The sequence below is a fragment of the Simochromis diagramma genome, unplaced genomic scaffold (genome assembly GCF_900408965.1).
Source record: "Simochromis diagramma unplaced genomic scaffold, fSimDia1.1 OVJJ01000705.1, whole genome shotgun sequence".
Lineage (NCBI taxonomy): Eukaryota > Metazoa > Chordata > Actinopteri > Cichliformes > Cichlidae > Simochromis > Simochromis diagramma.
Window position 1 is genome coordinate 2,698,209 of NW_024387448.1, and position 21,326 is coordinate 2,719,534.

The 21,326-nt window shown below is 40.0% G+C and overlaps 1 protein-coding gene across 2 annotated transcripts in view; it reads right to left on the reverse strand.

The window, feature by feature from the left end:
- Positions 1 to 21,326, reverse strand: part of cpne9 (copine family member IX) — a 109,705-nt gene that overhangs the window by 52,336 nt on the left and 36,043 nt on the right. For both annotated transcript variants that reach the window (XM_040013709.1, XM_040013708.1), the window contains exons 4-6: positions 16,770 to 16,873; positions 14,989 to 15,028; positions 12,694 to 12,773 (exon numbers count right to left, since the gene is read on the reverse strand). In XM_040013709.1, the coding sequence (XP_039869643.1) occupies positions 12,694 to 12,773; positions 14,989 to 15,028; positions 16,770 to 16,873 (224 nt within the window). The remainder of the gene's footprint in view (positions 1 to 12,693; positions 12,774 to 14,988; positions 15,029 to 16,769; positions 16,874 to 21,326) is intronic.

Sequence of the window (21,326 nt, forward strand, 5' to 3'; positions counted from 1 at the left end):
TACAGAGTTCCTGCTATAAGGAGGGTCAAATGTGAGGTCAAATTAGACAATTGTATTTCAGACTTCCTATTCATATGTGCAGAACTCCAGGAGAATTAGATGACCTGATGAAAATGATCTGCTACCCCCATTTGGGTCAGTTTAGTTCAAAATCAGGGTACAAAATTTATTTTAGTGATTTCTGGTTTCAGTTAAGAGTTTCTGGTGTTAGAACTGACCAAGTAACCAACCAATAATTTTCACTTTCAATTACCCGAGGTAGTAAAGTTTAAGAAGCATTTTGCCTATAGACTGGTGACATCAGCATGCAACCAAATCTCTGATTAGTACATATTAATAATAATGGAATAGACACCTAGTCTGTGTTAATCAGCAAATCTGGGCCCTGTCCTTACTCTCAGTAATTTCCAACAATGTATCCCCACCTGTCTGTCTGTATTCCACTGTGGTGTAGCAGTATTAGGAAATCTGCAGATGTCTTCTCCACCAGCAGCATTTCAGTAACAATCACATAATACTGCCTGCAATCTGTCACTGTTTGCTACCACACACAGAGCAGAAAATGTGTTATTTTGTCTGCCTGACAATGTATTTTTTGCCAAAACTTTGTGGCACTGTGTGTATATGTGTATGTGTTGGCTTTTGCCTGCGTAACATCAGCCACAGAGCAGAAGGCGTCCCACCAACTGCCCCCAATTACCCACCATGAACTCTGACACACTGCAGCGACAGACTGACCACTGTCTCGCAGAAAGAAAAAAAAAGGTGAAATTTCATGACACTGGCTGTTTTGCTGTCCTAAACACATCTGCTAAACCGTCCCTCTGGACAGCTTATTTAGTCCACTATCCACCTCATCAATCTACATCTGGGCGGGTGACAGCGTGTGGGATTGTTAATAGATCCACCTCATTTTTTCTGATTATGTTCACAAATGGGTAATTTGTCTGCTTGCTTTCTTGCTCGTCAGCCAGGAAGGGTGATGATATGGTAAAAAAAAAAAAACTTTTCTGCTTCGTATACGGATGAATTCATATGTTAGTTATTGCATGTGGGTGTGTGGGGTTATGCTGGTCTTGACTAACATCAGTTCCAGTTTAAAAATACCTCTAGTATGTGGTCATGCTGTATGGGTGTCCATATAACACATGCTGCTGAGCTCCCCATTTATTTGTTCAAAAGGGTGTATTTTGGATCATTGTTATACTTTTACCGCCTCGGCTAATAGCCCCCTCGGTTACCATGGCAACAAACAGGTAAGTGGAAAGGAGTGCTTAGTTCGCCACGCAGCGTGAAGCCCGTTTCTAAAACTGTTGACCTATAAAAATGTACACCCACCAACACAAGGAGGCTCCCACAATCATATATATGTCCTGGAGTTGTTCTGGATTTGCGTGAGCGTTTGATGACAGCGATTGGAGAAAAAGCAAAAATAAAAATCAATAACCTATGTACACTTTGATGCTTTTCATATACAGCAACTGTGCATTTGTCTTTGTCCAAGCTTAGTGTGTGTGTAGTTTCCCAGCCTGCTCCACAAGTGCAGCGAATCTCCTAAATGACAGCACATATAGAGAGGACTCTGCAGTTTGGAAAGTAAACACAAATCTGTCTCTTTCTGCCTCTCGAAGGAAATTTACACTGCCCTACATCTATCTTGCTCTTTCTACCAGCCCAACTCCTCCATCCCAGCTTTATTATTTCTTCCCTCTCTTCATTTCTTCTTTCCTGTCTCTTGCACCTTCTCAGTCGCCTCTACCCATTTTATTTGTTTTTTACCTTTCGCTGTATTCCCTTCTCTCCCTCCCTTCCACCTGTCTCCCCGCTCTACTGAGTTGTCTGTCACCCTTCACATACCTCTTTTCTATCACCCCTTCAACTCCCTCTCCCCCTTCATCTTTCCCGTTTCACCCCCTGGGCTTTGGTTGTGTCTGATCTATCAGAAGCTCCAGACACCTGTCTATTCCCTGCAGGCAGCCATCAGAGACACTGACCATATGGGAGGAATTGTGATTGCGCTCCTCTGGTCTCTTTTTGTTTTATATCCCCTTTTCCAGGGTAGTCTTTTCTTCCCAAAATGCTTCTCGTATTGCCATTTCCCTTTGGTTCCTTTCAGATTTTTTTCTCACTAAATCTTTCACGCTGTCAAGACTGGCTTGTGGTGTAGTGTGGGAGTGGTGTTGAGGTAGAGCAGGCATTGGACAAGAGGTGTTTCAAGGGATCATTAGGGAATAATTTGACAGGTGTGGATGTTTGCTGTGTTGCTTTAGTTGTTTTAAGCAGTTTTTAAAATTCAAAACATTCGTCTTTAAAGGGAATTGAGGCCACCGGGTATTTTTGTCTCAGGTATTTTAGGATTTTGTATTCATGGCATAAAACAACCGAGATAAAAAAGACTAAAAGTATTTGTTGGGATTATGGGAAATAAAATGCCAACCTTGGTTAGATATTTGTCACTGTACAGTTAAGCATAGTTCAACACTGATACGATGCATGTCACAATATATTATGATTGCTGTTACTGAAAACTTTGCACAATGCAAAATGGGTCACGCATAGTGATGAACCCACATTATCCACCTGCTTTGTAGTTGCCCTCAGCACAGAAAAGTTTTGATTAACTCCGCAGTATGCAACTAATTTTAGTTAACTTATCAGCCAAAAGTAATAATTTTTATTAGAGAGTGTGGTAGAGACCACAGAAGCTCTAAAATGCAAGATCTCAACTGCATTACAAAACCTAATTACTAAGAATCAACTAAAACATGACAAGGGCAGAAGTCAGCCACTGTATGTGGTATTCATTTCCCATTATAAACTATTATTAATGAATAATTAGCTAGTACTGATATATTTCAACTCAAAATATTAAGGTTTTAATACAAAAGTTAGCAAAACATCCTAAATGGTGCCACCTGAAGCCCATTATTTCCTGTGGCTTGTGGTTTTCAGCTGCACCAAGCAAAGCGTAGCACAAGTACAAACAGTTAAAGTTAAACATAGATGAACTATGTAGGACCTTTGGCATAGCTGTATAAATGCATTGCCACCATTTACAACCATTTAAACTCTTTTGATAGTGAACAAAACAATCACAGTCTTTGTGGACAATGTTGATGCAAAGTGTTGTTACATTCATAGGAAGATGCTACCACATACTATGGTGTAGGACAGGCCTGGCCAACTCCAGGCCTTGAGGGCCGGTGTCCTGCAGGTTTTAGATATCACGCTGGGTCAACACACCGGAATCAGATGATTAGTTCATTACCAGGCCTCTGGAGAACTTCAAGACATGTTAAGGAGGGAATTTAGCCATTTAAATCTGCTGTGATGATCAAGGACACATCTAAAACCTGCAGGACACCGGCCCTCGAGGCCTGGGTTTGGACACCACTGGTGTAGGATTTCAGGGTTTCGGGTTTAAGGTTATAGGATACCTCACAGAGCATAAACCCAATCAATCTCATGGTGTGGATAATAATGTTGAATAAGAAAGCTGAAGTTAGTCACAAAGAGCAAAGAAAATATGAAGTATGGAGCATGACAAAATATTTCCCCCAGCAATATATCATAACACTTCCTCCTGTGATAGAATTAGCAATGTTAGCATGAAATATCCACACTTTTAGTAAAATATGCTGACACTAAAGATGAATTTCACTCAAACTTCTGAAGGTTTAAGGCTCATAATACTGGCATTTATCAAATGACTGAGGGTAAAGTATACAATAAATTGTAGTAAAAAACAAACTGGCAAACGCTGGGGAGAATGCAAATCAGAAACACAGAAAAACTAATTGAAGATGAATTGCTGTAATGTGCACATAGTAACACTGACATGAAGCAATTATGTGCATTATTCTTGTTTGTAACCATTATAGTGGTATTATCATGCTCTTGTATCAGATATTGCAGGAGTGCTATACTGTAACACCACTGTTATTGTGGGAATTTTGCTAATCCACTACTTATTTAATTTTAATAATCATTTAACTGCTAAATATGAATGTTGAAAGTCAGTCACTGGTGCAGGTTGAGAATGTCATGTACTTAGCCTTTTCTGAATAAGAAAGAAATCCTGTGTTTAATTAGTGTTTAATAGGAAAAACAATCAAAGCAAACTGAAGATGAGTTGGAGCGTGGCGCACATAAAATTGTGCCATCTGCAAAGAAATGGCCACTGAAGAACTGAGCAAGATGAATAAAGTTGTTTAATGAAATCAGTAATGGACCAGAAATAAAGACCTGTGGAAATCCATTACTGATGCTAAGAGGGCTTGAGTGATCAACGGTATGACATGCCTATGAGAGGTCATTGAAAAAAGGAGCACTGAACTGTTTTTATCCACAGTGGAGGAAAAATGTTACCAATTAGTGAAAATGCAGTTGTTATTGTGCTGTGACCCAGGGGAAAACCAGACTGTTGTGGCTCCACATTTAGTGAGTTGTTCAAAGTGGACCTATTATGCTTTTCCTTATTTGCTGTCATACACATATACATATACTGTATATTACAGTGGTGGATGCTCATATTAAACATAGCCTAATATTTAAAACTGTGGCTAAGTGTATGTACAAATAATCCCTGATTAGAAGCTTAGGCTTCAGACTGTATTTCTACTATTGGCAACATAATCCTGCTGGGATTATGTTTACAAAAAGCAACCAATCTGAAGGAAGATGGTTTAAAAAGGAGGTAGTCTTAAAGACAGAAGATGAACCGAGGAGCTCAGAGTCCAAGGATGAAAAGGTTTATGCTGGAAATTACTATTAAAGGTCTCATTTAAATGTTACACTTAGGGTTCTTTTACACTAGTATCTACTCGGGTCGGCTCAGCATGGCTCAAGGTGGTTTTTAGAGTTTTCCATTAGGTAGTAGTATCTGATACCAGGTACCTTTTTAGTACCTACTCGGCCAGGGTTCCAAGCAATGTGATGCAACCTGAAAATGTGACGTCAGCAGACTGCATGCCATCGATTGGCTAGTCAGTGGCATCACTCGATGAGTCATGAGAGCGTCTCCTTCATGAAAGTAAAAACCAAGTTTTTAGTGGAAACTAAACTAAAAAAGCTCCACATCCACACTGTCATTTTCAATCATTTCAGAACAGCTGTTCATCCAAACTGAAACGACTGAAAACGCTTACGTTCCTGTATTGCACATGCGTGAAATGTTAGATGATTCAACCTGCGTCATTTCTGTCTGCCATTTATTTACTGTCCGGCTCTTTGAAACGTCGCACCAAAATGTTGAGGAAAAGCACCGGGTTTTTTAAATGGACTAACAATGAGGTGAAGTTGTTGCTGCGAGTAACACAAACGTACAAAGTTGCAAAAGTGAGTGAGAATTAAAGAATTTAAAGAGAAGCTATCTAAAGCATGTACAAACCGATATTAATCTTTAATAGGGCTGTCAAAATTGATAGCAAACAAAACAACTGCAGTATAATGCCCTCCGCCATCTTAGTTCAATTGGTCACTGGACTGCATCATATCATTTTCGTCATCATTTATTTTATTTATTTGTATAGCACAATTTACGAAAGCCTGCAGTTACGCTGTCCACACTGCGACGTGAAAACAGTGTTTTCAAATGTATCCGCTTTTCCTTGATCGAAAACACAGTCTCAGTGTAGACTTAAGGCCAAAACACAGAGAAAAAGCTGTGTTTTCATATGAAAACATATTAGTGTGGACATGGCAAAAAAGCCATACAGCGAGGAGCCAGTATATCATCGCCTTGACATCCTCCGTTTTTGTGGCATTTGTGTCACATGCAAATGACATTGCTGGACCTCCACATCACTATAACCAGTACTAGGTACATTAGGCGGTACTCGATTGTAATGTAAAATGACAGAACCCAAGGTTAGTCGAGTCAAACCAAGTAAATACTAGCGGAAAATTATTCTAAGGTTCCATGGAAATTTACACCAGTCACCAAACTCAAAGAAAATAGAAGAAGATCAAGGCTTTAGTGACTCTCTCTACTAAATAAAAAACAATGGTTAAGAACTGACAGTTGAAACACTGAGCGCTGGTCGGGCTGTTAGAATTGTGACCACATTCTACTATGAGTTGCAGCAGGAGACGTGACCTTTCATATTCTCACAAGATGATATTTCCATTATCACATGAGGACCGTAATGACTGGTAGTAATTTGATTTAGCCTTCTTAATCAAGTGGGTGCAGATGTTTCTTTATTGCAGAAAGGACAGGCAGTCCCCTGGAGTGGCACCAGATGAACCATTGGACCAAGCTTTGTCTCTATTGTTGATGGCATACAACAATTCCTGAGGCACTCGGGAGTTTTGTATGTTTTTAATTGTGTTTTGTTTGGAATGTCAGCAGTTCTAGTGTTAAGGGGCATCCACACAGGAAGCAACTAGGAAGCTTATTTCTGCCACTTGTTCTTTCAGTCACTACCCATAGCTCGGAATAAGTGAGGGCAGGAAATTAGAGTGACCTGTCAATTGCCACCTTCACTTTCACACCCAGGTCTCTATTCAGTGCAATATACAGGTATAACATCTGTACAGAAGACATGGCACCAATCTACCTGCCATTGGCCTCTGCTCTCACCTTACTTATGAACAAAACCAGAGTGAGCACTCCAACCTTTTCTGGCTGAGAAGCAGGGTGACAGACTTGGAGGTGCCCATACTCATTCCTGATGCTTCATGCTCAGCTGCAAACCACCTCCGGGCATGCTGGAGGTTACTGCCTGATGAAGGGTTAAGCAGAATTGTGGTACAGCAGAGGCACCACATTCATTGTCCGCTGGGAGTCCAAGTATGGTCTGTCTGCTTATAGAGTTATGCTTGCAAAGTTTATGCAGTAAAATCAATCTGTAGGTCACTCTTGCTTGTATTGTTGTTGGTCAGTTAGCCAGCCACGGAGAAGACTGAGTAATAACATACAAAGGGCTGAAGTGAAACTGTGTGCTAAAAACAATAAAAGTGTTAAAAACAGTTATGTTGCATATGTCATCTGCTTCCAGGAGACAGGATGTTGGAGAACTGCATGGGAGCGTGTGTGGGGTGGGTGAAAACCCCTTTCATGCCCTCTTTGAGCGGAAAAATCCAAATATTGTATGCAATCATTTGCAGAACCATAAATCACACTTTAAGAAGAGAGAGTGAGAACGAGAGACAACCACATCATCTGCAAAAAGCAGAGATGAGATCCTGAGATCACCCCTCAGCTGCATCTGTAAATTCTGTCCATAGATGTTAACAGAATTTTTGACAAAGGTAGTAGAGACCCCACGCCCACAGGAACGCTTCTGATTTATTGCCGGCAATATGAACCAAGCTCTTCAGGGACAAGAAATAATTAAAAATGGCTAATGCTAAACACACACTACATAACACTGTAGCACACAATTTGAGGGAGATCGTGGCTCAAGAGCTGGCAGTTCATCTTGTAATCGGAAAGTTGCCGGTTTGAGCCTCGGCTCAGATAGTCTCGGTCGTTGTGTCCTTGGGCAAGACACTTCACCTACTGCCTCCACCAGTGTGTGAATGTGAGAGTGAATGAATAGTGGAATTGTAAAGCACTTTGAGGGTCTCGAAAAGCGCTATATAAATGCAATCCATTATTATTATATTATTATTATTATATTGCCTCATGCTATGCTCAGGGCATGCTGCCAAAAGGTTTCAATATTCCTGTCGGTGATTTAGGAGCAAAGGTAACACCTTTTTCAAGCAGATTTCCAGCTGTGCATTAGACAGTCAGCAGGTGGAGTTTTCCCTCACTCCCAGGAGGGTTACTGCTGCTTGGATTAGAGCTTGAAGTGTAGCACCACTCCTTTTCATGTGTGGCATGGCCAGGGTATGGCCCAGCTGTCACAAGTAGATTCAGTGACATCTGATAAGTTCCCCACGTAGAATGAATGAATGTAGAATGAAGTATTTCTAATTTAAAGTGACTGCCAGAGTGCCCCTAATCCCATTGATGCTGTATGACACTTTAATTTAGAGCCTATAGTTAACATTAACTGAATAAACAGTTCCAGTTCTTAAACATGCAATAGGCAGAATTGGGTGCATTTAATTGGGGTCCGCTGGGAGCCCAAAACATTTATAATTTTAAAAAGCATTAATTAAAGAAAATTTAAAAAATTATGTCAAGTTATGAGAAATATATATACATAACTGGGGAGTCCATGCAAACCCTAGAGATATATTTTCCCCACAACCTTTGTAAAAATGGCTCACACACTTGTCTTTCCAGTGGCAGAGTGTGCATTCTTCTCTGTATCTTAGCCAGTCTGAAACCTTTGCTCCATGAAAATGGAAGAACCTGCAATTTCAAATCCCTCCCTCCCCTATATCTGATGGAAATAACTAGAAGGCAAAAGATGAAAAAACATCCCAAAGATGCACAAAGAACACTAAGTGAATACAGTATACTATACAGTACTGTAGTGAATACAGATGCAATAACCATGGCAAAGGCATACCACTGTATTCCACTTTAAGCCACAAGTTCTTAAAAACAACAGCAGTCTCTTATAGAGACTAAATAGAAAAGAAACATAATTTCAGAAGCACGCTCAAGTGATTCTGGGGCCTCTGCCCTTGACTGCCCAGTTCACATGGTTAGCGCAGTTTCAGGCGGTCCTAATGGGACCAGGCCCTGGGGTATGATCTCTCGCCTGACTTGAGAAGATCTAGGCTTCCTCTCTGGAACAGTTGGAGGAGGTGGCCCAGGAAAATGAGGTTTGGACTTTTCCTGCTTGTTGCCATAGTGGATAGATGGGTGGAGGGATGATCTTATATCGTTTAAAATGTTTATCCAGTCTTAAGATTTTCCTTTGCTGACATTTACAAGTTTTACTGAACATTTAATACAATTCAATTAAAAGCTAAGCTATAAAATATATACCCCATTGAAGGCATGAGAACAAAAAGGAATTCTTCCACAATCATACCTTCAGTTGTCGGATAGTGTTGGAAAATCCCCCAGTGATTGTCTCCAAGTGCTGTTATCCCCCATCAATCACAGAATCAGTCATTAATAAAAATTCCTCTGTCAGGGGTCTTATTGCATGTAACCTTTCACTTATGTCACTTTTGTAATTTCTCTCCTCAAGGTGAATTGCAATAATGGATACAGTGAAAAGATGATTAATGGCATGGCACTTCCGACAGGTTTGTGATGAGTTTGAGTAATTGTCCCCATCGTTAAAAGCCAATTTCATTTAAAAGAAAAGTAGGGGGTGGTGAGTGCGTGTTCCATAGTTAAGAGAAGACAAATCAAAAGCAGTAAAATTAAATGTATTTTATTATAATCTCGCATCTAATGGCTCCTTTTTGTATTCGTGCCTGCTATTTAAGCACTGGCAGCACATCGACTTTACATTCCAAAGAAGCAAAAATGAAAATATAGATATCTTTCACCACTTTCTTTGTTTTTCCTCTTCATCCCTCACTCACACAGTACCATGGCATTTGGGCAGAAAGTGGACAATAGCAGGCGCATTGTTTGGTCTGTCTGAGCATGATAAGCTTTCTAAAACATGTCAATAAGGCTTCTGGCAAGGGACAGCTGAGGGGGACATAAGCTAGCCTCTAGCCGACTTGACTCACCACATCAAGCCAAAGTCAGAAGCAGTGATTCACACACTGTACTACCATTCCAGTCAGGACAAACCCACACAGACTTGCTATCAATAGACTGGAAATTGTATTTGTTTAGAAGCTGAACTGTTGCTGTTTGTTGAGCTAAACCACCATGAGCAACGTCAAAGAGGCATTTGGGAGTGCAAAAGAACTAACTGGCAAACGTAGACAACAACAAGAAATTCTACAGAGAAGATGAAAAATGTTTGAATTTGACTTGTTTGGTTTTGTTTACTTTCCTTTCCTTAATTAAAGGTCCACTTTCTTCCAGTGGTCTCTGTATCTGTCATGCTAAAAAAACAGAGACCACTAATTAGTCAAAATGTTAGGTTGGTCTGGCCACCGTTAGTCTGGTCATCTTTGATCTACGTTTCATTAATAATTAATTACATAGCATAACATCTTTTTTTTGAAAGTTTCATGGTCCCAAAATGTGGATTCTGTTTATTATGACAAGCCCCTGATTTTTGTACCACCACTAGGCAGTTTTTTTTATTGGTTCTATGAATTATCTCAGTGTTTCTTTGGTGTAATATTTATCCTTTAAACATTTTGTGTTCTGGAACGGTTCACAGCCGAGTGTGAAGCAGCGGGAATGAGGATCAGCACCTCCAAATCTGAGGCCATGGTTCTCAGCCGGAAAAGGGTGGAGTGCCCACTACTGGTCAGGGAAGAGTTCCTGCCCCAAGTGGAGGAGTTCAAGTATCTCGGGGTCTTGTTTGTGAGTGATGGGAGAAGGGAGCCGGAGATCGACAGACGGATTGGTGATGCGGACGCTGCACCGGTCCATCGTGGTGAAGAGGAAGCTGAGTGTAAAAGCGAAGTTCTCAATTTACCGGTCGATCTACGTCTCTACCCTCACCTATGGCCGCAAGCTGTGGGTAGTGACCGAAAGAACGAAATCGCGGATACAAGTGGCAGAAATGAGCTTCCTCCGAAGGGTGGCTGGCCTCTCCCTTAGAGATAGGGTGAGAAGTTCAGCCATCTGGGAGGGGCTCAGAGTAGAGCCGCTGCTCCTCCACATCGAAAGGAGCCAGCTGACGTGATTCGGGCATCTGACAAGGATGCCTCCTGGGCGCCTCCTGGGTGAGGTGTTCCGGGCATGTTCCACCGGGAGGAGGCCCCGGGGCAGACCGGGGACACGCTGGAGAGATTATATCTCTCGGCTGATTCATGAGTTATTGTGAACTTTTAAGCGCTCTACATCATCATGTGATTGTTTTCACACAAAAAAATCGTAAAACAAAATGTATTATTAATATTTAATATTTTTTTAAGTAAAACTTTGTTATATAATGCACAACAATAGTGGATATAGCAAAAATAATACAAATTAAAACTCATAGATACAAAACAGTTTTAGATTTGTTGTTTTAAAATTTGTCAGCAGGTTCAATAAACACTTTTTCTAGAAAGTATTTCATGGTTTAGGGAAACCAACCCTAACCAACACTAGCATTAGATGACACCTCTGCACTCTTGCCCAAATATTGTAATGTTTGGTAAAAAAAAAAAAAAAAAAAAAATCTCATAAATTGTTGGTTAAAATGACAAACTTGAGTTTTTGATTGATATCACAATGTCTGCATCCATCTGTTATATACAGTCTGTGGTACCAACCTCCAATGTTTTTTTTCTGTTTGATGTTATCATAAACTAAATCCAGCTTTGGACTATTGGTTGGATAAAACAAGGCTTAAGTACATCCCTTTGGATTCTGGGTAAAGACTGGACAACTGTCCCATTTTTTAACAAACTTTAAACACATTAGAATCATGAAAAGACATCCACGCAGTGCTACAAGGTGAGGTGTAGTCAGAATCGCACAGTTCTGAGTCAGATACTTTTTGAACTCAGATTCGTTTCATTGCATGGTTTTAAATTGTGGTTATTACCTGGTGGCGTACATGTCAGTACCTTACAATGTTTTGAAGGAAAGCAAAGTTTTTGAGTTTTGAACGTATCTATTTTAAAGGGACAGATCAATGTAAACATGCCAGAGATAGCCAAAAGGCTACTTTTTTATCTATACCAGTAGTCTGTGGCAGATCAGAGAAAAATGAGCGAGAAATGTGGAGTCTAAAAATGTTATTTTCTTTTGTCAAACTTCGACAAGTGTGACTACCTTCATCACAGGATTTAACCTCCAGTCACGTGTATATCATTCCCAGTCAGTGACAGTTTATCATAAAGTGAGTCCACTGATCATTTACATCAAGGAAATTTAAGTCAAAATTTAAGACAATAAAGCAGCAGTGACACTCACAGAGCTCATATAATCCAGCTTCTAATTTATGTGCTGCTCCACAAAGGGCTATTGTGAGGGCCACTGAGAAGAAGAATTGTTTCCTTGCACCCTTTAAGATGAACTCTGAACTGTATAGGCAGAGAAAAAGCGAGATGCCTCGTCCTTGCAATAAAATGGGTTCAAATCTGGCCGGTTACTACTCTGACCTCACATCTCTCTCTGTCTCCCAGCAGTTTGTTCACTCCTCAGAACACTGGGTGTTATCTGACACTGCAGGGATGCAGTGTGAAAAAAATAGGGGGGGTTGAGCTCACAAAGAGTGCACACTAATCCACCTTTTATTATCTGAAAAGAAAAGCATTGGTTTCTACTATCAACATGCTGCCTTGCAGAAAATATGAGCGCATTCTGTATATCTGTCAGCATCCAACGTTATATTGACTTCAACTGCACATCCCACTTTTGTTCAACACAGTAAAACTCAATACTACTTCAGGAGCAACAGCTCAGAGTGCAGTGATACAGCAGGCTTGCCTGGTCTCGCTTACTCTGATCTAACGCTGTAATAGATGAGGCTATTTAGCCGAGCGAGTCTGTGCACACTGCATCAGTGAGATGTTGTTTTCCCCAGCAGCCATCGATAAAAATGAAACAAAAGATGGAGGGGGGACTCGTTTCATTCTGCCCAGCTGAAGAAATTATTTATGTGCATAATTTCTATTTATGATTCACCGCTTAAACAAAATAAATAAATAAACAGAAAAGCAGGGAAGTCATTTCACAATGAGACAATAGAAAGGGTGTGAGGGACTTACGAGAGGGTCCTCTCCAGCCTTCCTCCTGTGGAGCCGATAATTTCTCCGAGTGTGCAGAAGGTCTGGCCCAGAAAGTCCTTCGAGGGGGAAAGGGTAGAAAGAAGACAATTAATTGCAAGACAGTACTAATCAATAACCTAGGCCTCAAAACAGGCTCAAAAACACTACAGTAGAAATATAAATATATGCCTGCAGATAATTATAATGGAGCCATTGTTAACTTTAGACCCTACAGGATAGTTATTATTATGTTATTTTAAATAACATAGTTACATATACAGGGATGCACTGTGTGCAACAATGGCTTTTTCCCACCAAAAGGGTACTGTGATTCTTTTTCCCCTGAAATCGTTCACACATAGTTGTTTGATAAACTAATACTACTGCTATTACTAATATGACATTTAAACGCCTTTAAAAACAGAGTACGGGGTGTTTTGACACGCAAGTATGAGTAAAATACAAAAACCAGGACAGAAATAAAATGGAGCCAAGTTAAAGAGACATTGGGATATAGGATATATTGATATTAAATTCAAAAATACACAAAACAGTTAAAAAATATACACACAATAGCATTTAAGGTCTAAAATGAGAGTGACAAACGAGATAGACATTAGATAAAAGCAAATTTATAAAAATGGGTTTGTCCAAGTGATTTCAAAGAAGTCACAGATTTCCTGAGACTCGTCTATTTGTAATCCAAAGCTGAGGGGCCCTGATGGACAAGCTGTGGTCACCTTTGGAATAAGCCTTGATTTTTTTTAGTTTTGTTAAATGGAGGGCAGTACTCATTGCAATATGTGACAACACAATGTTAGGGGATCAGCGCCACCCCATGCCTCCCTTTTAGCTTCACCTTTGCTCTGGTATCACTTATTTTGGCGTTTGCTTGGACTCATGATGTGGATCACTGCGAGTCTTGCCCTGTCCTGTAGGCCTGGGTTGTGACAGCACATGCTCGTTTCATTTTGCAGCTCCTCAATTTTATCCACTAGAGTTATAAAAGTTGGCAACGAGGGAACCAGCCCATTAAACTCTATGAAACATCTGACTAGACACCTCTGGCTCTTCAGTGTTTTAACGTTAAAGGGTTAACACTAAAGATAATGGGCTCTATAACAGTTGAGAAAGACTATAAAATCAATAGGGATATTATCAAAGATATTAAAGTTATTAAAGTTCCATTAAAGTTTAATCTCATCTTACTGAAGTGCCATTTTAAATTAAACATTAACTTCAGAGTTTGAGTCCGTGATTTACATAAGCATTCATTATTCCAACTAGGTCAAGCCCAGGAAGTCCTGGAGGACTGCATTATTCAGCTGCTTGTTGACCGATTGATTATTCTTAAAAGGGCCGACACTGTGTGTGGGGCAAATGTCCTATTAGTAGAAATAAAGGTTTCCCCTTCGTTCAGCATTTTTATTGACAACAACAGATTTGGAAGTTTACAACCTTCCCAACCACTACAGAGAAAACCATATGGCAACATTAAAAAAAGAGGCGATGACACAACATAATGAAACTCCTGCACAGCAACGAGGGCAGAGCGTTGATGTTTGCGGTGTGTGGGTGCGAGCAGGTGTAGGTGCAAGTCCTGCAAAGCGGGTATGCGTGTAGCTCCTGTAAATGCCCTGACATGCACAATCTGCTGTAGTATAGTGCCTGGAACAACAACGACAGCTGCTTTCACTTTGAAGTGGAGTTGTGAAAGTTGCTTTTACCTGAGTTAATGATAAAATGCAGACAGACAAAATGAGGAACAACACTACGGGGAGGGGGGCTTTCCAGGTGGGAGCTGCTGCTGTTTGTCCTTGATGAAATGAGATGAAAGAATGGGAGAAAAAATATGATGAAATTAAAGGGAATGAATCACACACACACACACACACACACACACACACACACACACACACACAGAAAAATCACAAGATTCTTCTGGGAATGCTGAAATATACTGGAACATAAAAAAAATGAAATGAATAAAGGACATAATAATACAAGGACTCATGAGACCAACACTCTTCAGCTGAAACCACTCACCTTCTGTTCTCCAGTGTGATTTATTTTAGTGGGGAAGAAGAAGAATAAAAGACATTGTCATGGGATGGAATTCCACTTATTAAACAGGAATTTTCTTCACGCTGATTCATTGTCAGCTGCTGCACTCATTGACTGTAAATTAGCATTTACAGCGTGAGTAATGCTGAATAACATGATACATTTGAATGCTGCCAGGAGCCTTCAGCTCTGAGTCAAAACTGTCGTTTGAGGTTGACATACTGTACTTACGTGTTTGGATATGTTACAGCTTCTGGAGTCCACATTGTACCTGTGAGAAACAAATAGATGGCACAAGAGGAAGAACTTGTGAGTTTATATTGGAGGAGATTTTGGACAAGTGCATAAATGGGCTTCCTTGTTATTAGTCTGGGAACAATGAGGGTGTTTACTCAGAAAGCAGCAGTTCTAACTTAGAGAAATTTTGTTAACCCTGGAGTTGAAACACACAGGTTTGAACAGTCAGAGTAATAAGCTCTTAAACTGATTTTTCTTTTCACATGGGAACCAAAAGGTGTGATAACAAAAAAAGAGTCTGCTTACTTAATGTTAGAGTATAGTCCAAAAGTTGGATAAAAAGCCACACATAGGTCTTGAATATTTGTTTCAAATTAGTCCAAAACCTTCCACAACTGCCCTGCTTATTACAGTTTTGAAAAGTGCAGTAGAGTAACTCTGGTCAGAGGAGAGAAGCATGATTTTTCTGTTGCTTGTTTTCTTCACAGCAGTGATCAGCCACATTACTGTGATGCCATGACTTTGCAACTTAGCAGAAAAGTCTGATTATAGGACCAATTGCAGAGTTTTATCTTCTGGGTTATCTAGCAGGAAGACATTTTTAAGCATGTGAATAACGCTTCCAGGTCTGAATGTACCCTAAACAAACATTATTTATCGCTGCCAGCAGGGGGCGACTCTTTGATAAAATAGGCTTTTGTTTGCATAGTGTGAAAGTGTGAAATGTGCTCTTAAACACTGGCAACACTAAAATATCCTCAGCTTCACAGCAGGACTTCACTAACCAGTTGATGTCATCTACATCCATCTTTTATACACAGTCTATGATTTTATAATCTCCAATAACCTAAATTCTATTTAATAAACCAAACTAAATAATAATAATAATAATAATAATAATAATAATAATATTTCTTAAGAATTCTCACATTTTTTTATTTTTTCAAAATTAATGAATAACAACATTAATGATATTTTAGGATCTTTCCTCTGAAATGCATCACATCAACGTGATTGTATTTATCAGCAAACAATTTGTTTTTAAGTAAATAATAAGCAGTATAAATTAATAAATTATGGAAATGCAGTAATATACACTGCTTAAACGCATTATAGTAGTTTAACATATTTACATCCCCCTGGCAGATCAAACATTGAGTATCCTTTGCTGCCACTCAGTTGCCTGCCTAAAAGTAAAAAAAAACAAAACTTTACAGTGGGACCCCATGTGCACCCACTTTGTGTCTGCTAGCATCTCATAGTCTCTGGTTTCTATGTTAATGCTAGTCTCTTTCCATGTGGATGCCCCTTAAGTATGGGTATATATACATGTATATGATACTGAAAAGTGCTGGGGGAAGAGGAAGTAGCCTATTCCAGCTGTCGCTGGGCCGCCAGTTCATCAGAGGCCTGACAATCATTCACACCTACAGCTAATTTTGAACCACCAGCTAAACTGAAACCCACACGTACAGGGAGACCATGTGACCTCACCACAGAAAGACTGGCCAGCAGATTCAAACCAATAACGTTCTTGCTGTGAGGTGACAGTGCTAACCACTTCACTATTCTGTGAACAGTCGAGTGTTTGACTTTGGTCTGTTACTTAGTAAAGTCAATAAACTGAGGATCTACAGAGAAAATAAATTATTGAAGTGTAATCAAAGGCATTACTAGGTTAATTATCTCTGCCTCCCCATTTCAGTTTTTCCACAGTGTGCTCATGTTTAAATTACTTTAGATTTATTAAGAGCAAGCAAAGTCAGGCTACTTACACATCAAACCTTAGATTCTGTTTCTCTTCAAAGAAGAAATCCAGGACAAACTTCCTGACGAAATCAGGATTCCGAGTGTTATCGATAACCTCTGTCCTGCCAAACTACAGAAAAAAAGAAGTGATAATTGGCGGTAACAGTAGCATCGATTTTTTTTATATATGCTATAAAACTTGTTTTAAGAAAAAATACACCAGAGATACAACCGAGTAAAATTCATGAGGTTTAGCAACAAGTCATTAATAAATTTATACACAGAACTGGAATCCATAGACACAAATTCACCTTTGCAAAACTCAGTATGACACTGAGCTGCATTGTGTTTTGCTGAACCTCGTTTCCCTAGAGAAATCAGAGTGTTACTCTGGAGGAGGCTCTCCACATTGCGAGCCCACAGAGACTCAGTCCCAGCCTCTCTCCTGGGCCAGACTGTCTCTCCATCATACTGACAATCACGCCAGTAATCCCCCGGTGGACTGCCGGCCGCGGGGCTGTGGCATGGCCTGACAGCACCGTGTAATGAGCTATTGATCTTAGCACTGCCTCGCCACAGCCACAATACCTCGACTCATGTCCTTAGTGCCCAGCGCACATAATCCGCGCTATCAACCGTGTCCCCAGCCTATCCATTACCAAGGGCTCGCAGGTTACTATATTAGACCTCAGAACTGACCTGCCGTATCGACCCGCAGGGAAAAGCCCGTGATATTTTCTTGCGGTGTTACTATTTCCAGGGATGGAGGCCTTTGGTTTATAATCTGACTCTGACATGATTGGTTAATAGATGTTAGAGCATTGTGGGCAAAGGTTAGGAATGGCTTTGTCAGTGATTTTTTTTCTTATTCTTGGGTAAGTAAGGAGTTTTAAAGGCAGCATCGGCATAGGCGCTAAGACTGTAAAATGAGTTGGTTACAGATGTAATCCTATTACACATACATGCTTTTTGTCAACATTCCACTCCTTTCATCTATTGTTTTTCACTAAAGTACTGCCAGGGAACATTTATTCACTGTCAGAAATACACTGGGTCACAGAAAAACTGACTCAAGGCTAAAAAACTGTTAAATAACAACAACATTGGTGCACAGAAGAAAGACCTGCTCTTCAATTTGTTTTCCGTGTATGTCGTTATGGGAGCGTTTTTTGCGTTTATTGGGTAAGCTAAATGGAGTTCATAGAGACTGTAATACAAAAGCTGCATAAGGGATCTTTGAACCATTTGTTGCAGAGGGTTTAAAGAGATTTGTTTCCTTGGAAATCTGCAGTTCTCAGCCTGGTAAGTAGACATGTCTGAAAGCATATTTGACAGGTATTAGAATAAGAATTCAGCACTACCACATATATTGTAATTGGTGTAATTCAATAGTATCTTCCTTAGCACAACATGGATGCATATTTGCCGGAGAGTAAACTGATCTTGGTTTTATCACTCAGAACCCAAATTAACATGTATACAAGCAACAATTCAAACAGCTTATAGGAAGAGGCGATAATTGCCATCTTAAATGTGATCTTAAAGCCTTTCAAATCCAAAAGTTGTTTCAAATTAAAGTGTTCTTTTTCTGTAGCATTGAATAGTCATGATTAAATAACCCGAAATCAGATTTAAAGGTAGGAGTTCAACTAGCTATCAAGCTAATCTGCTTCACCAGGACTGTGTGGGTGTGTTTTGAACAAATTTAATGAGCAGAGGCTTGACATCTTAAGAAAACAACCCCATAATTGTCATCATATCTTGATTCAAAGGTTGCAAAATCCTGATTGCTGCAGGGAATGAACTCCCACCCACTTCAAGCAAGTGAGAGAAACTCTCATTAAAGACGAACACAGAAATGTTTCAAGTGAATCAACAGAAGTAACGCCCCGAAATCCATAGTAGGATAGCAATCTTGCTGTGTCTGTGTCCTATAATGCAAACAACCAAGTGAATTTAGTCAAAGTGTACAGTAGCATTGCTGACAGCAGGCTACAGAGTGTGTCCATATTTGTTTTTGTTTGTTTGGTTTAATTTCAATCAGAAATACCAAATAAAAAAATTGAAACTTGAAAAGTGGTTAAAATTCATGGGGTTTAGTAATTTTAATGGGGACAGACTGCAGACAAACTAGATGATTACTTCATGGGAACCCATGTTTTCATTTTCAAGATGCCGACTCATCTGCAAACACTTTTCAACTGATCACCACTGAAACAATTATATTTCAAACGATGAAACGTGGAAAATGAATTAGGGTTTAGCACTCATTTTCACAGTGGCTGCCAAGTTTAGGTAATATACAATAAACAGTGAAGACCTCTCCTGGCCCAGCACAGTCTATAAGTTTTTGGACAGTGGCAATTTTTTGTTTGGGTTTTTTTTTTTGCCTCTGCACGCCACCACCGTGGATTTTAAATCAAATAGTCAAGATGGGATTAAAATGCAAATGTTCACCATTAATTAACCATTAATTAGTTAACCCCTGTTAACTGTAGTCACTTTTAGAAGTTCACTTCTTAAATTTTTGTTGTATTACGAAAAAAAAAAGAAGAAGATAAAAAGGCCTGAAGAAAGATCTGAAAAAGATGAGCGTAGATGGAAGATAAAAATGTTTGTATTTGGTATCTGTACACTGGAATTCATAATATGAGGCCCAAAGACATTGGTAGAAGTGAAGGAGGCCATCATTAGGCTGAGAAAAGTGTCCTGATGCATGCTCAATCATCCAGGTAAGTAAATCCCAAAAGGTTGATTCTGTTCATCTGGACGTAGCGTTTTCAGTGGGAGAAATGTTTCCTCACTCATCCAAGTGATTTCTTCAGTCTCAGCTGACTGCAGGCTTCCCCAACCTTATAAACAGTACATTTGCGCAATAGCTGAAACTAGCACCACTGAAGGAACAATGGCCTGGGAGGTCACCCCTACCATAATTATGCAAATTATCTTGACCACTGATCAAAGCCCACTGATCAATGTCCATGAGTACCATTCACAGAGAGCTGGGGAATGGCTGCAATCACAGGATTGCAAGATGGCGAAAGATGTACCCTTAGGCCCCCTCCTCGATTCAGAGATGGTCTTTCCCTTTTCACGTAAATGGCCTCCTTGACTCCGCGCTCAAACCAGCGTTCCTCCCTGTCCAGGATGTGTACATCCTCATCATTGAAAGAGTGTCCACTGCCCTGTAGGTGTAAATAGACTGCAGAGTCCTGGCCTGACGAGGTAGCTCTTCTGTGTTGTGTCATCCGCTTCGCCAGAGGTTGTTTGGTTTCCCCGATGTATAAATCCTGGCAATCCTCCTGGCACTTAACGGCATATACTATGTTACTCTGTTTGTGGTGTGATCCTTGGGGTGGACCAATTTTTGGAGCAGCATGTTTTATGGTTTAAAAGCCACAGATATGCGGTGTTTAGAGAGAATGCGATTCAACCGTTCCGATATTCCTGACACATACAGGATCACTACAGGTTTTCACTTAGGCAGCAGCTGTCCTTCTCTCCTGGATCGGCTGGAGCTGTCTTTAGGTGCCTTCCCAGCTTTGACAAATGTCCAGCTGGGGTAATCACATTTACTGCAAATGTACTGTTTATAAGGTTGGGGAAGCCTGCAGTCAGCTGAGACTGAAGAAATCACTTGGATCAGTAACGAAACATTTCTCCCACTGAAAACGCAACATCCAGATGAACAGAATCAACCTTTTGGGATAGGCTGAGAAAACAAAATCAATCTATGATAGTAAAAAAACACAGAATATTGAAGTGCATGATGCCAGAATTATTTCCATGGTGAGAAAAAATTAATTCACAAAATCTAGACATACCCATGAATGTCCATGACATATCCATAAAACTTTTGAGGAGGCAGGTGTATCACTGTCAAAGTCTACCATCAGGTGGCAACATCATCAGTGGACATATAGGTTTACAAGAAGGTGCAAACCACTGGTTACACTCAAGAACAAGAAGACAAAATTAAACCTCGGCAGGAAACGTCTAAAAGAATCTGCACAGTTCTAATAAAAGTTCTTTGGACACGTGAAACACAGATTAACTTGTACAAGATTTATGGGAAGAGAACATATAGATGATTACAGTTGCAGAAACACAATCTGGGACTTGTTTAACTCTTAGGATTGTTTTCTGGTGATTTTCCTTGGTTTAATTCTATAAAGACTTTCATTAGAGACAGAAAAAAAATCCACATGCTTTCTGTCCGTTAACAAGACAATAAGATTCCTTTGTTGTGGGGAGGATGATAAATAAAAGTACCAGCTTAATAACCTACTATAGCTTCCTAGAGTTTAGTCTGTTCAGTGAATGCAATTATAACACTGATTTGATGAAATACAGTTTGTATCACCACAAAATTCCATTGCCAGTGTAGCTCTACCTTCATTTCTGGCTTAAGGGCATGTAATCACACAGACAGAGCTGAGACAGAGTAGTCTGCAGTCATCTATGGGGTACTACTGCTGATTTGTTGACCTTTCATAGCTGGAGGATCATAGCTGTTCACAGAGGAAAACTGAACCGCTTGTGATCATAAAACAAATGAGTAAACTGTCATGGCCTGGGTCTAG